This window comes from Monodon monoceros, unplaced genomic scaffold (genome assembly GCF_005190385.1).
Source record: "Monodon monoceros isolate NGI ecotype Baffin Bay Population unplaced genomic scaffold, NGI_Narwhal_1 Super_Scaffold_11, whole genome shotgun sequence".
Classification (NCBI taxonomy): Eukaryota; Metazoa; Chordata; class Mammalia; order Artiodactyla; family Monodontidae; genus Monodon; species Monodon monoceros.
This window is the reverse complement of record NW_021703767.1, coordinates 28,905,564-28,922,454: the sequence shown is the minus strand read 5'-3', so window position 1 is coordinate 28,922,454 and position 16,891 is coordinate 28,905,564. Positions and strand designations below refer to the sequence as shown.

The 16,891-nt window shown below is 34.6% G+C and overlaps 1 protein-coding gene across 3 annotated transcripts in view; it reads right to left on the bottom strand.

Annotated features, from left to right (window-relative positions):
- Positions 1–13,534, bottom strand: part of SAMSN1 (SAM domain, SH3 domain and nuclear localization signals 1) — a 49,155-nt gene extending 35,621 nt beyond the window's left edge. For 2 of the 3 annotated variants that reach the window (XM_029214593.1, XM_029214594.1), the window contains exon 1: positions 13,377–13,534. In XM_029214593.1, the coding sequence (XP_029070426.1) occupies positions 13,377–13,433 (57 nt within the window). In that variant the 5' untranslated portion in view covers positions 13,434–13,534. Of the gene's footprint in view, positions 1–2,873; positions 2,974–13,376 lie in introns of all 3 variants that reach the window. The other variant, XM_029214595.1, reaches the window with a different exon arrangement.
- Positions 13,535–16,891: the final 3,357 nt, after the last annotated feature.

Below are 16,891 nucleotides of genomic sequence, written 5' to 3'. Positions count from 1 at the left end.
TATGCCGAGTGATTTATCTATAATTATTTCATTAAACAAATACAACCCCCCTCTGAGATGGTTATTGATTCCTTCAGTTTACAGATGAGGAAAACTGAGGCTCAGAGAGTTTAAGTGGCTCTTCTTTAGTTAACAAAATGAAGTCCAAACTTAGCATGCTGCACATTCATGATTCCCCATGGATTCAGGTAATGCTAGTCAATCTGATTAAGCAGAACTTCTGACACTTCTTGCTGGCCAGTATGGACACACTCATTTATGTGTCTAAGCTGTTGCTCACGCTGTTTTTCTCTCAAGGAAAGTTCTTCCACTCTTCTTCCTCCTACTCAAATCCAGCCCATTCTTCAAGGGCAGGATCAAGTCCTACCTTGTCTATGAGACCACTTGCCGACACCTCATCATTTTAGCACACATTGATTGCCCCTGATCTTAAGTGATGTAGGCCTATAGAAAAAATCCCACAGTTGGGAGCCTTGGGAAAATCACAACAGATGACAAATCCCACACATTTCTCTTCAAGTTAAATGACAAAAACCATACATTTCACAGTTACACAAAAGCAAATTATAACTTAGTCACGTTATAGTCAAAGAAAACAATTTGCTGATGTTTACTTAAGGAGCATAATGTTTTACATTATGCAATTCAGTGTAAATATACTAAGGGGTTTCTATGGCTAAACTTTGTGCTTGGGATCGGGGCTGTCTGTATGAATAAGAATCCATCCTGGAGGAATTTACGCTCTATTGGTGGCATCAGTCACAGAATTCCAATCTATAAGAGCTAAATAGAGCCATATTCAGATGAATGGTATACAAATATAGAAGCAATTCCTAAAAGCAGATTATATTCACACACACAATAAATTAAACATGTATACTAGATGTCAGCTTGGAAATTTATATTCATCATTATTTATGCTTGTACTGACTACTTAATACATGAAAGGCATTTTGTATGCATATGTCTATATCTATATTATTGATAGTCTAAAGAAAGACAGTAAAATGATCACAGATTTTGGACATGAAATTAGCTGAAATCAATACAATTTGAATTTGCTTAAGCATCTTCAAAAATTATTTACTGTAAGAGACTGTGTAGTTATTGACTGAGGGACTACTTAGAAATTGCCAAATCTAAAGAGGATAATTGCTAAAATGATGATTAAAGTAATAAAAAGACAATGAACCACACACTGTGTATTAAAAGGAGCACTGGATGACAAAAAAATGTGTCTTAATAATTATCTCCCGGGGCTTCCCTGGTGGCGCAGTGGTTGAGAGTCCGCCTGCCGATGCAGGGGACACGGGTTCGTGCCCCAGTCCGGGAAGATCCCACATGCTGTGGAGCGGCTGGGCCCGTGAGCCATGGCCGCTGAGCCTGCACATCCGGAGCCTGTGCTCCGGAACGGGAGAGGCCACAACAATAAGAGGCCCGAGTACCGCAAAAAAAAAAAAAAAATATCTCCCAAACTCTTCAAGGGAGAGAAAGAAAGATTGTTTCTAGTGAACATAATCATTTGGGGGCACTAGAAAAGTGTTGTGTATTCACAAGAATATATCACTAGGATTTCCCATTGTCTGGATGGACTATCTTTCAAAAGCAGAATAAGCGGAAATTTTCAAATCTTTGCACCAGCATGGATGGGTTGTTAAGACCTTCATGGAGAGCTGTGTTGAAAAGCGTTCCAATGCCACTTTTGGGCTTAGAGTTAGAGATCATGATTAACCATGTCCACCAAGGTTACACAAGATGGTCTGTGTTTTAGGGAAGATGGTGGGGAGGGGAATGAAGAATTACAGGTAACATACTTTATGCATTTACCATACCTATTCAATGATAAGTAATTTCTGTGAGCAAATTTCCATTACTAATTTTGTTTTCTAGGCACCTTGGTAGAGAGAATGCAGTATGAAAAACGGATGATTCAGATTTCCAGTTACAAGAAATATGTATAATCCTCCCATAAATTTAGAAATTAACTTTCTATTGTGTACATATTAGATTTTTTCTACTTATAGCCAAATATTCAATAAGATTTTAACTATAGTCACGACATTGTCAACTATTTTAATCCTATAATCTTCAAAAACAAATAAATAAGTCTGCATAAATAATTCTCCAGAGCAGCATATGGCTAACAAAAGAAGATAATATTGAATATCATGGTTAAGGAAGGCAGCAGTCATTTAGGAGAAGAATGACTTTGAAGTAGTAATCATAGCAGGCCTTACTACATTGATCATAATCTTAATGATCAATGTCCTGGTTTTCTCAATAAAGGCCGTAATCTACTATTTGTTCTACCTACTAATGAAATTATATCATATGTATTATGCATAGTATCATTAATCTAAAAGACAAACTATTGAAGAAATGAAGGAGAGGTTATGCCTATTCAACTTCATCATCAAAGAGATTTGTAAAAAGCAAGAGTAACTTTTTATCATCTAAATTAAACTGAACATTCTCTTTCAGGGTTTTAGATTTAAGCCTTTTCTCCTTTTCAGTAATCAGAGAGAGAAAAAGTCTTGAAAATTTTTTCTTAGTTGACATGTGGTGGAAGAATGTACAGTACCTTTAAGTCCATGAAGATACTCATTCACGTACTTAGTAGTTGAGTATGTTGACTCAAACTTTAGGATCTTGAGAAATTTCCTAACCAAGTTTACCAGTCAAATGTTTCTACCACTAAATCCAATTACTCTAGTTTTAAAAATAAAATAAAATCTTCACAAAGAGGCCAGCATTCATAGTACCCATTGCTTTGAAATCTTAGTTAAATAAAGGAGTGAAAATAAAGTTGGGAAAATAGAATCCATTTAATACACTTTCCCATCAAATTCTCTGGAACAAAAACTCTCCTTTACCTCCGTTAGTCTGCGATGTCCACCATATTCACTTGGCCTCTGGGTACGTAATGACCTCTAACGTTCTCCCCAAAGGATATTCCAGTCATGCAGTGATCTCCTTGAACACAGGTAATGACAAACAACAAGCTAATTCTCAAAAAGGTTTTTTTTTAAAGTCATTTTTACTACTTTTAAATGAGTGTGTTTGATGCATGATTTTGGTCCCCCTGATTAATGGTCACCGCCAGCCCAGCTTCTGGAATTGTAATGTTTCTGTGAGCTTCCCTCCAGCAGAGCTCGACCATTAATCCAGTGGCATATGTCAGCTCAGCAGAGCAAGGTCACTCTTCTGCTTCAAGGGGAACCTTTTTAGAAATAATAAAACTGACAGAAAGTTCTTTTTTGCATGTTTTATGCCACCTGAGGTTGAGCGCTGCAGTTAATATCATAAAGCTTATAAACATTCCCATCTCAGGCAGCACTCGCTGACACTATGCTTAGGAATTTAAACTATATTTTCTTAGTAAGAACAGACATGTTTATGTGGGGCAAATATACAGTATGTAATCCTGAACAAGGAAAGAATAAGTAGAAAAAAAATAGTTGTAAGTTCATGCTAGGATATTTGGAAGAGATGTTTGGGTTCTATAACTTCTTCATTGTCAGTTACATCTATTTTCCTTTCATTGTATTTGGATTTGGCTCTAAAAATATTTTAGTCTATTGAGGAGTTAATAGTGGTTTGAAATGTAATAGTAGTGGTAGAAATGAACTCAGTTTATGACAATTCCTAAACCTACAATATATGTCTGATAATTGTAGAACATTTATCTTTGAAGGAATTTTATTTTTAAAATTATGAACCTTTGTTTCATTGGTAATGGGTACTTTAAAATTGGTAAATAATTATAGTGAGATATTCATAAGCTTAAAGTAATTTGAAATTTGTAGATGGCTTAGTTTAGAAAACATGATGGCTGTATAATAACTCACAATATAAAGAATATATACCCATAAGCATTATAAAATTTATGTATCAAATTATTTATTACTACTGTTAATTAAAAAATCAAAGTTGCCTAGCTAAAACCATGTGAATATTCAGAAAAAATTTTAATCAAATATTCAGACCAATGTCATATCACTATATATTATGATACTGATATAAGGTAAATCTGTCTTGAATCTTATTCCAGGAATTTAAATTGTTAAAATTATGAAAAACATAGAAAAGAAACTTCATTGTTTAGCTGTCTTTATTTTATGAATATAGAGAAAAGGTGGGGTTAGGTGGCAACTTAAGCCAGTCTTTCCAAGAAGCCAGTTCCTTGGTTGGGTCTCCATGTCCAATGTCAAGCCCTCACATTGACAGGTACAAAAACTTTATTTTTCAAGCTTGCAGAACTAAACAACTCCAAGGGGGACTGACTCATAAACTAAACTCTTAGGCTACCAAAAATGGCAATACCAAGTATTGGTTAGGTATGAGAAATTCAACTGCCAAGAAGAATGCATATTCTTGTTGACTGACCAAAGAAATGTCTCCCCTAGAGACATGGGATGCAAAGTCATTGCTGGAAGTTTGTTTGATTAGTATAGTAGAGTCACAGAAAAGTGAATTAGATTGTATTAAAGGCTAGAGACACGAAGTTATAATAGCCTGAACTTAGTTCACCTAAGTGAGCAAGTCTGCTGAGCCTAATGGAATATTTGCTTTTGTTGATACAGATTGTTCTGCAGACTCAATGGCAAATTTCTACTCTCCACCTCCTTTCTAACCTCCCTGAAAGCAACTCTTTGCAAATGCTTTTTTTTTTTCCTTCAGACAGATTACATTACAATTTTTGATTATTGTTTTGTCTCATTACATTCTAAGAATGGTTACTTTGTTTTATGTGGGTGTTGTCCAGATCTTTATCAGTGACACATTTACAAACTATGTCTTGGAGTAGAGTACTATTTTAGATGACTTATATTATCCATTAGTCATTACACAAGTATTGTGCATATGTTGAGGAATCACGACTATGTTCCATATTATAAATATTTTTGATGGTAGCCAAAGTGTAATAGAGGGAACATGGAGTCTGAAAGTTAGACAGAGTTCAATACCCTTTGTTCCCCTCCAAAAATTGCAGGGATACAAATATGAATTAGATGCATCCCCTGTTCTTGATGGTAACTCCATTTGGGAGGACATATTAGAATAAACTATGCTAAAAGAAACAATAGAGGTATTGAACAAGTACTATTAAACTAGAAAGGAGGGAGAGATTATTAATCAAACATGTACCATGTGCTAGGGAATTTACATATGGTAATTAACTTAATTCTCACATCAATCCTATGTGACGTGCCTTAACATATCCCCTTCTTCAGATAAGCACAAGAAACTCAAAAGATGTTTAACAAAATGTTCAACATCTCATAGTTAAGAAATATCAAAATAAGACCTCAAACCCAATCTATAAGACTTTAGTTCATATTTCCTCCTGCTCTGCCAGAATGCCCTCTAATGCACTGCCTTGGGTTAACTGGTGGAGGCTTTCTTGAGGGAATGAGAGTCCAGTGAGGTATTAAAAAATAAGTTCATGAATTGAGAAAAATGGGCAAAGGTATTCTAGGTTAAGAGAGGCACAAACAGGAAAGAATGAGAGTGGTCAGAGCCACTGAAATCTGAGATTTGGATACACAAAGTGAGACACCAGGTTATGTGCACAGAGGGACAACCAAGTTAAAGGGCAGCAAGCGGTGGCCAACTGCCATCCAGAAAGAAGCCTAGACAGATCCTTCCCTATGGCCCTCAAAGGAAACCAATTCTCCCGCCTCTTGATCTTGGACTTCCAAACACCAGAACTGTGAGAAAATAAATTTCTGTTCTCTAAGCCACTGAGTCTATGGTATGTTTTTACAGAAGCCCTAGAAAACTAATACAGACTTAGGTGAAAACTTCCAAAACTCTTTAAGTGAGGGGAGAAAGGGGACATGGCCAGCTGTGTTGACAAATGGCTCTCTATCTATAGAAGAATCATTTTGTCTACCACCAGAGACAGCTTAAAACCCTCTTCTATTCTTATTAATCAATTCTCAATGGAGGACATTTTTGTTCTCTACTAAGAAGCTAATTATGAATGTCTTGTTTCCAAAAGTTCACCTAAGTCCTTAACACTAGAAAGGAAGAGAAATGGATCAGTATGGGAATGCTAAATTTGGAAACACAGCTATGTAGAGTATGGACTTAATTCCATTATTAAAAAGAAACCACACAATCTGCAGGGATAATGAAGCCATTTATCTCCTAAGCAAGGTAAGGAAAGTTTAAAGAGATAAGTGTGTCATTAAATTGATTTTTAACAAATCCAGTGCATTGGTAGTCAAGGTAATGACTTTATACCTTCCTATAGGATGTAATACCCACATTTACAAGGGTAGTCTACACTTCTGTCATTTCTCTCAACCATTTGTCTCCAGAACTTTCTATGTATCATCTGGGCACTGTGTTTTTTTCAGATATAGCCGTCTATTTGGTACTAACCCTTTGCTACTTGCTTGAAATAAAACTTGATTACAGATTCATGTTCTATAAGATGGGATGGCTAGAGTGAATTGGTACTTTGTTTGAAGATAATTTTTCAAGGCTAAAATTATTTACCTCTTTCAAACAATTCAACAAGGCGAAATAAGCAAATTATTAGTTCATCTATTCTGATTCAAGGTACCCCAGAAATGAAAATTAAATCCAATAGAAAATTGTATTTTGAAGAAAGAGGTAGAAACTTTTGGGAAGTGGCATATCAGTATGGGGGTAATTTTCTGGTGGCTGGGAGCAGAGGGATGAGGGCATTTCTCCTTGAAGTGTGAGCACCAGCTGGAAGCAAGAACAGTGCAGAGCAGGGGCAGCCTTTCTCTTTACCACCTTTACAGCCCATGTGGTAAGTTCCTTTCTTATATATCCAAATGTATACAGTATGCACAAATAAATCCCAAATTCAACATCTTCTCAACATCCACCTGTCGCTTCTCTTGTCTGAGCCACCATTATCTCTTTCCTAGTTTCTGTAATATCTTCCTAAAGGGTCTCTTTTCCCTGCTTCCTCCCTCACTTTCTTCAGTGTATTTGAAAGACAAAAGCAAGAATAAACCCACTAAATATAAGCCAGATCCTTCTCTTCCCTTCTCAAAGTCTTTTAATACTAGCTCAAATCCTTATAATGACCTAGAAGGCCCTCTACATCCAGCTCTTTGTGACTGCTCTTCCCCTTGTGTATGCTGATCCATTGTTTCTCAAACACACCAGGGACACTCCATATATACACTACTATGTATAAAATAGATAACTAATGAGAACCTACTGTATAGCTCAGAGAACTCTACTCAATGCTCTGTGGTGAACTAAATGGGAAGGAAATCCAAAACAGAGGGGCTATATATATACATGTAACTGATTCACTTTGCTGTACAGCAGAAACTAACACAACATTGTAAAGCAACTCTGCTCTAATACAAATTAATTAAAAAAAAAAAAAAAAGGCTTTTGGTCTTGCTCATCCCTGGGCCTGGAGCAAGATTTCCTCAGCCAATCTCACGGCCAGCCCTTCATTCCCTTCAGGTCCCTTTTTAAATGTCCCATTCTCACCAAGTCTTCCCTGGTTCTCTGTATTCGTATTCTTCCTTTTCTTCTTAACACTTACCATCACTTAGCCTACTCTGTATTTAACATATTCATCTTGTTTATTGTCTGTCACCCCCAGTAAATGTAAATCCTATGAAGCCAGGGGTCTTTGTTTTATTCACCACTGTATTCCCAGCATATGGTCTATATTGTTCATAGTAAGCGCTCAGTAGATATCTATTGCTTTGAAGAATGAAGGAAGGAAGGAGTGAATTAACTTTTAAGTTCTTTGAAGAGATTAGTAGAAAAAAATATCTCCAGATTGGGAAACTTTAAACGTTATTGATGCTCAGGTACATTCTACATTAGGTAAATTAGAATATTGAAGAAGGAACCCAATCATCAGTATTTCTTAAAGCTCTTCAGTGATTCAAATGTGCAACTTAGGTTGAGAGCCGTCAATGTAGAAATCATTTCCAAACTTTAAAGTGCTCACAGAGCTCCTGGGTATCTCACTACAATGTATATTCTGAGTTAATAGGCCTGGGGTAGGCCAGAGAATCTGCATTTCTAACAAACTCCTGGAATGCCAGTGTTGCTAGTCTGTAGGACCACAATGAGTAGCAATACTTAGATCCATATTCAACTCAAACTTGGTGGCCCTGTAATACTTTTTTACTGTGGTCTATACTCCATTTTCTTCTGACTTATGTTATTTGTCTTTAGGTTTGCATTATAATTTACTTTAAATATTTCTTGGAAAACAAATATGACACAAATACTAACTAAATACAGAAGAGAAGAAACCTTTAGAGAGATTTTTTAGGGGCACGGGGGGGTAATAACCCAAAGTAAAGATAAACATTTATTTATACCCACCATTTTTCTAATGGGAAAAGTGGATTCAAAATATTACTTACATTGTATATCACATACCTTACTTGGAATCACTTTGTTTGAAAAGCCAAAACATTCAACTGAAGAAACATGAATTAAAGTCTGAAAATTACACCCCAGATGATGACGCAAAAAGAAGTAGCAGGGGGGAAACCCACAGGTTTAGAAGAAGAAAAGCCGCCCCGAATAATCTCAACTCAATTTTTTTGCTAGCCATGATATCTCGGACAAAATTTTTCACAGCTACAGTGCTGTTTTCTGTAAATTAGGTGGCGGAGGGAGTTCCATAAACACCTTGTGCAAGTACTTGGCCTAAAGTAAGCACCGGTTCATATAAATACTTCATCTCTTTTCTTATACCTGGTTAGATAAGAGTTAAAAATGTTTCTTAACAGTCTTGATAGGAAAAGCAATGAAGAAAGCTCTTAAATGCCACAACTATGTGTCATCCTTGTCTAGGAGCATAAATTTGCACAGCGGGCAGTGCAGTGAAAACAACTCATAATCAACTCATCACCTCTCATCATTGCTAGGATCAAATGCAAATGGGAAAGAATGCCACTTCAGTCATTGCTAGTGAAAATTAGCATCTGTGACACTAATGGTGTCTCATTTAGTATGCACTTTAGATTTTAAAAAATGGTAAAAAAAAACAAAGAAAAAACTATTGCCAGAGCTGCCATTATATCAGTGTTTCCCTTCAAAATAACAGTGGTATTTGAAACTCCTTTACTCAAAGAAAAACCTGAGTTAAGATTTATTAACACAGATCATTAATCCCAGCCAAATAAAGGTCAACCTGTTCTAATTACAGGAGCAGAGCTTCATTTGTGGTGTCTATTCCTTTTCTATTTTTGAAGTTTCTACCATATTCCCTAACCTGGAGCAACGGTCTACTTGTTATGTAACAATGGGACTCTCTAGGGATTCTTGCACAACATTTGCTTTATTGGAGTTTTTCCTAAAATAAAACTTAGAAATGATTTACAATTGTATTCACACACATGCATACAAACTTTCTTATGTACACACTAACAGGCTTGCTACCAAGAATAATGAAAATACATAGTACTAGTCAGTATTCATACTTGAACCAGGTTGCATACAGTAGAATCAAGAAACTTCATTCACTTTCCAAATACTTATTAAGAGCTTACTACATTAAAGGTGTTATACTAGATTTAGGAGGGAAATACATGCTTTTAGCTATCTCAATACCAGGTCATGATTTTTTTGACAATTTGAACATTTGAATGCTAATAAAGTTGTTCTTATTGTTGTTTTACAATTTTAAGTTTTAAAGCTTGGATGGACAACTGGAGGGATTTAATAGGTGGAATTCTGGCATTTAGTCAGAGACAGGAATGGAGGACCTCTAAATTCCTTTCCACCTGACAGAGAGAGGCTCTTAAAAATATGCTCTCCCAGTTTTCCTTAAAATTTAGCTGGTGATTAAGACAGAAATAGAAATAATATCTACGGTCCCTATGCTTGGAATGGTGGCATAATAATTAAGAACAGGAGTGCCGGAAATTGACATATGTATTTCACACAACAGAGTTTTATTTTTTATCTGTGCATCTTTGCTTAAGTTCATTAACCTTCTCTATGCCTTCTCATCTATAAGGCTAAATAAAAGTTATTCTCTCACAGAAATGTTACAAATATTAAATAAATTAATGTACAAAAAGCTCTAAACACAGCCACTGGTACATCATAACCTCACAATAAATATAGCAAACTAAAACATTTTAGTTGGAAAAAGAGTTAAGGAAAATTATGTTCTATAATTTAAAGATTTATTGAGTGTAATGAGATCATATCTTTTGAACTCTGCATACTAGATATGCTTATTTTTTTAATTCACAATCAGTAGTGGGCACTAGTGATGATGAGGTGAAAACAAAATTCAAAAAGGAAAGTACAGTACCTTGCAAGTATGTTAAGAAAGGCTATTTTTGATTGACTAATCTAAATGTAGAATACTTAATCATTTATCAAAAAGAAATTTATCAAATATCTTTCTTAATTTGGAATTTACTAATATGCCATAGAGAGTTCTGAGACATGAATTATAACAGTTTCCCTTATGGAATATTTCTGGTCTCTCCTTTTTAACCTACACTATGAATCTCTTATAATAAATATGAATGCTATTTGTCCTATTTATGAGCTATGTGAAGGAAAGAACCCATACCAAAAATGGAGAAACAGAGGAGAATAAAAGGTGAAAAAGAAAACATATTAATAAATTATAGATGGTAAAATGATATTTTAATGAGTTCTGATTTTTTTTTTGATTCATGGATATGTTTATTGATAAGTCTTGTGAATATAAGAAAATAATAAATTATTTTGTATACGGACTTATAAAATCTATTGCTACATTTTATAGCCATGAATGTTTTGAACTTTCTCACAACCACAGGACATATTTAAAAATACTAATAACAAAGTCCTTCTCCATTTATTTACTTTTCAAATGAACAGTTTTGTAACTTTTATTTAAGGAATAACATTAGGTATAATATTCACTCACCATTTGAGTTGGGTATTAGGTCACCTGAACTACAACCCACAGAAGTTAACATGAGCTGCATGACTAAATAATAGTCACCTCATTTTTAATGTAGTTGTTTCTTACCTACTTTAGCATTTACAGTTAAAAAGCAAGGAAATCTCTCTCAGAAATTTTGAAAGAGTACAGCACAAGGAATGTATGTTTCCAGGTCAAGAGATGTGAATGATTGTCTGGTATGTAGTCAATTAGTGTAGACAGTGATTCCCTACATTTCAGACTGATTTCTTGATGGTCCTATTCTATCTTTCTAGACACAGGCCCTATGTTCCCTTCTAGTAGATGAAGGGATTTGCAGTCCTCACTCTACTAGCCATTTATTTGTAGGAATCTCTGCCATCTCTTAGGGATTTGGCTCTTTTTCCATAAAATACACAAAGAAAATTACCCAGTAAAATAAATGTGAATTAAAGCAAAGTTGTTTCTAACACATAATTATAATAATTGGAAAAATATCACCTCCATATTAAAAGGAAAGGATTTAGTTGATCTGGAAGTTATGAACATGTAAATATACATTCACATAGCTCTTTAAATTCATATAAAATGAAACCATCCATCTAAAGGAAACAGGAATTCATTCACAGCAAAAGTTAATGTTTCCAGTGTGACTATTTTCTGTGATATATTTTGTTCCCAGATGTATATTTTATCAAATATATTTTTACATTTATGAATAAGTAAGTCAATAAGATGAACAATATACCACTTCTATTACAATAGTTCCTACAATTAAGGCAAATGATCATAGACTAAAGTATCATTTTGAAAATTGTTCAATGACATAAATATGATAGTAGTTCACTACATAATAGAGTTCTTATGAGATACTCTAACTTTAAATTTTAAATACTTGGAGGGAAACCACTGCTTCATATTAATTTTTGTGATCTCCTTAAAACTTATTACTGTCAGCTCAATATTGGTTGTGTTTAATCAAGCAAATTGTATGTAAAAATAATCTTGAACAGAAAGGTAAATAATGCTTTTAAAAACTTTGTTGTATTCTTTGGGAAATGTTACCTTGAATTTTTATTTTATTAAGGAAAAAGAAATCATGCTATGTTATCCAGCTGTACTTTTGGTTTTTCTTTGCGGTACGCGGGCCTCTCACTGTTGTGGCCTCTCCTGTTGCGGAGCACAGGCTCCGGACGCGCAGGCTCAGCGGCCATGGCTCACGGGCCCAGCCGCTCTGCGGCATGTGGGATCTTCCCGGACCGGGGCACGAACCCTTGTCCCCCGCAACGGCAGGCGGACTCTCAACCACTGCACCACCAGGGAAGCCCCTAGCTGTATTTTTAACTAGAGATGCTTGCCTACCCTTTATCAGATTTTTGTGTCAGAAAGAATTAATATTGAAAATCATTTATTCTTAGTTTCCAAAGACTGACAATCATTTATTTTCAGTTTTATTCAGAGATGTTGTGTGGTAACTTGCAAAGAGTTATAAAACATAGACCATTGTTCAATGTCACAACAGTTCAAAAGTTCACAATCAATTTCCAACTCCTTTCTCTCTGAATGGTGCCTAGCAAATAAAGGTCAATAATTGATAATAAATCAGTCCTCTAAAAAGACACCTGAACTCAGTTATTGTTTATTCACAAGCAGATTTAAATTGTTATTTACCTAAGAAACTCAAAAAATATACAGGGTTTGGAAAACTTCTCTGACACCAGTATTTCACAGATATTTTCTTTTATGTTATTAATGAAACTAATTTATAGTTCTACAATAGAATCTAAACTTTGTTATCTCATATCCTACTTTCTAAGCAGTAATTATTTTCAATACAAAGAAAAGGGTAACATTTCAAATAGAACCAATTTGTCAAATCTATAAATTTATGGGGTTTTGATGTTTCCCAAACACAACCCAGTCCTCTCTCTAGTAGTGGAGTTAGTTCAAGAGAGAGAGAGTAGAAAAAATAACCTCTACAACAAGCTATCATATTTTAGTCTGAAAAAATGAAAAAAATTAAATATTTAATCAAAACATCTCCATTTTACAACCTCATAATTAAATATATAATGAAGAGCTGAGAATGCAAGAGATAAAATGCACTTGGTAGATTGTTAAATAGACCTTGACACCTTTATAGTTATTAAAAATGTACACCAAGATTTCATAATATCAGCCTTTCAAAAAGAGACCACCAAAATGATTTCCATGAAGTTGACAATACAAGCTCAAAGTTCAGTTACAGATGTAAATAATAAATATGCCCTATAAGATAAAATTACAGAGACAATAATTGTCAGGTATTATTTAACACCTAAACTTAACTTGGCAATTCAATTTTTTCCATATTTGCCATGAGGGGTTCAACCCTATGGTTGAATTGATTTATGACTGAGAGATAAGAACAATGTATGTGCGTGTGTATTCTATTAAACATGTTGGTTTTGTCCGACTATGTATGAAATTACCTTACCTTTGGTTTTTGATGTTTCTCCTTCTCTGAAACATTGGATGGTTTTCTCTTCAGCATTTTGAATTCAGACTACTCCGAGTGAGTGCACTTTCTGTTGTTACAGAAACAACTGAAGACGGTCAGCAGCATGTTATCTATGATGTAGAGCCACAGATAAGTTTGAGCCTAGTAACCTGCCACTTCCTCTTTTGGTCAGGATATGACTTCACATATACACTGGTGAAGTTTTTTTTGTTTTTTTTTTTACGGTAATTCTTTGGTAACTCTTTAACGTTCTGTTCCTGCTGTATTCTACGAGGTAGGTTCCTAAATCTCACACTTTGACATGCCTGCGTTTACAAGGGCCATGAAGATTTCCAAATAAAGCACATTTTTTCAGTTGATACAAAAATAAAAATCTATAACACATTCCACAGGTAGAGGGAAGAAAACATCTGAGCCAATAAATGAAACAAAACTTGATATGTGAGCTTTTTAGTATTTAAAAATGAAGAGAATACTCAAGGTAGTCAATTTTGCATTCCTAGGTAAACTTTATTGGAAGACATAATAAACTAGACTTTAAACAATACTAATCCTATTTAAAGCATGTATGCACATTAAAAAATATAGAGTATGGATGAAATTCATATAAATAGGAATATGAATCCAGAATTAAATGATTATGCATATTGTTACTTTTGTAAAGTTCTGATTAATATGGAAATCAATTAAACAGTCCCTCAATTAACCAGATGTCCTTCTGCTACAAACTTCTTTGTCATATGCTGATAATTGCTGTTAGAGTGGTGATCCAATGGATCAATGGTACCTTCAAATGAAGCATCCCAAGTCTTTATTTAACGGGCCTGGAAGAGAGCTAATAAGGCTTAGAAAGACTTTCCCTATCAAACTAAAGGGTTTAACGTTTTTATTATAATGTCAAAACCAACATAGGAAGTAAAAGCAAGAAGTTCAAGATTTCTTACTAATTAGTGATTTACCAAAGGGAGACTTGTAAAATGTCTGAAATTCCACTTCTATTAAAACCGGCTTGTAAAGGAAATCAACTTAGATTTTGTTTTTAAAACCCCTGGAGTGAAAAACAGTGGTACCATATTCTTAACGAGCAGCTTCTCTACAAATCAGCTGACTCTATTTCTCAGTCTTTCCTCATACCTCTAAGACCCTACTCTCCGAAACCCAGCTCTAGTTTCCAAATTTCACTGATTCATTTAACGAATATTAAATTGAGCATCTGTTATGTGCTGTCTGACAATATATCGAGCCTCCTGACTAGCTAAAAAATAGTTTATGTTCTATAGCAGAATTGAAGGAATACACTTGTCAAGATTATGGTTAATATGCTTCTTCTACTGGATATTAAGAGCAGAATTATATTTTTCAAGAATTATCAGGCTGGTATTTTCAAAATAATGACACAGAGGGTAACACTGAAAAACCTGAGGACTCTGAGGTTGGGTAATTCCCTAGAAGTATGCTTCCTTTCAGACTTTCTGTTGGGGCTTAAGTTACGGCAGTGACCTAAGTAAAATTTTTTTCATTTCTTCAGAAATTGAAAGTCATGAAAAAAAGTATTTCTTAACTGAAACATTTGCAACCTCTGTGGCCCCATTTCTTCACCTGTGAGTAGAAATTTAATTCAATTGTGGACTTCAGGCAATAACATGGGAATGATAATGTGCTTATCACATGTTAGGGTTTTGGTGAGAATAAAAGGAAATGCTAATAAAGAATGTACTTATTTAAGAAATGTTTTATGTCAAGAAATGTTCATGGATTTCAAACAGTTATGTTTGGGATAATGTTTGCTATAGATTGTATTTCTATAATCACAAGTAAAGAATAGAGAACACTCACATTCATGGTGACCACAGCTGGACTATATGCAGTTTTTAAAAGTATTGCACTCAAGCGGCTTGTAGAAAAATCTCAATTTATGATCTCTAGGCACTTTTACCATCATTAATACTGTAAGAAATATTTAAAATGTAAATAAAGCTGGAAAGTTTTCCCTCAGAATTAAAGATGGGAAAAGCAATTTTCCAACTTTCTCTTCTACTCGAGAAAAATGTTTTCCAGAGATTAAAAGAAGGTATGACATTTGAGGTGCTATTACAATCTGTATTAAACATATTCGTCCTCAAAAAATCTCAGGTGACAGAGTAGCAAATGCTGTGATCGATTATCTCCTATTTTGTGGAAGTCTGGTGCTATCAAGATATTAAATGAGTGACCCAGAGTGATATAACAAATTCTAAAGTCAAAGGTATATAGAACAGGAATGAGGTAGAAAGTCAGTATTGAGCACACAAATTCCCTGTCATGATGGAACCACGAAGCCACATGTTGCTTAAGACATGTTCTCAAACAGGGAAATTGCAAAAGAGCAAAGTCTCATTGCTTTGTTTTCACACATTACCTTAATGGTCTTAACACAGGCAAGGTGAAAAAAGGCTGGGACTTCGTGGCATATATGTCGGTTACAATTTCTGCATCATAGTGGGTAAGGCAACATTTTAAAGAAATTGCAAACAAATGACAGCTATTGGGGTGTATTTTATGAGAAAGTAAAGTGAGACATAAAAGAGTTGTTTCAGCAGTCCAATAAATATTTATTGATAGTTTGCTATCCAAATTCAAATCACAGATTAATTCCTGTCAGCAGAAAGAGAATGCATTGTTCATAGGGACAACAAGTCCCAGAAACTCTGCAATTGCTATTTCTCACTGTAAATTTTAAAAATACTATGGTGGTTAATCAGAGTGTATCCCAAAAAGGATCCACTCTTGGTGTGCTGCAAACATTATGCTTCTGTTAGAGGAGAGCTGCTGGTGAGGCCCTAGATATCTTGGGAAGCCTCTTGGGAGAGAACCTGGCCTTGTGACATTATTTCTTATTTAAATTTCTAAAGAGATAATGTGGCACATTACCTCACTATCTTAGTTGTAGAAGAAACAGAGAATTGAGATAAAGAAAAAGGACCAACAGTCTAAGATGAATGGTGAACCTAAAGAATCATACAGGAAGAAACTCTTTTGAAACAGAGGAAGAACTTCTTAGATCACATCTATGCATGGCAAGATGTTTGAAAACAACATAAGAGAAGACTTAGTAAACAAAAAATGAGGCATACCAGTTCATCACTGACTAAAACAATTAGGGGATCTAAGTTTAAAATATATGCAAATTACTCAGATTATTTCAACAAATTATAAATATATATTTTCTAAGTTGCCATAATAAGTAATGATAAAACAAAATTTCATACGCTTATGATTAAAAATTTAATATTCATGACTTCTTCTTATTCTCAAAGTTAATAAAATAATGATGACTATTAATTCTGAGTGCTTATTATATGCCTTGCATTGTACTTTATTTGTATTTCCCATGTAATCCTCAAAAAATCTCCATAAACTGGTACTAACATTGTCATCCTCAACTTCCAGGTGAGGTTAGGTAATGTGCCCAGTTTGCACAGTTAGGAAGTGGTGGAGTCAAGGTTCAATCC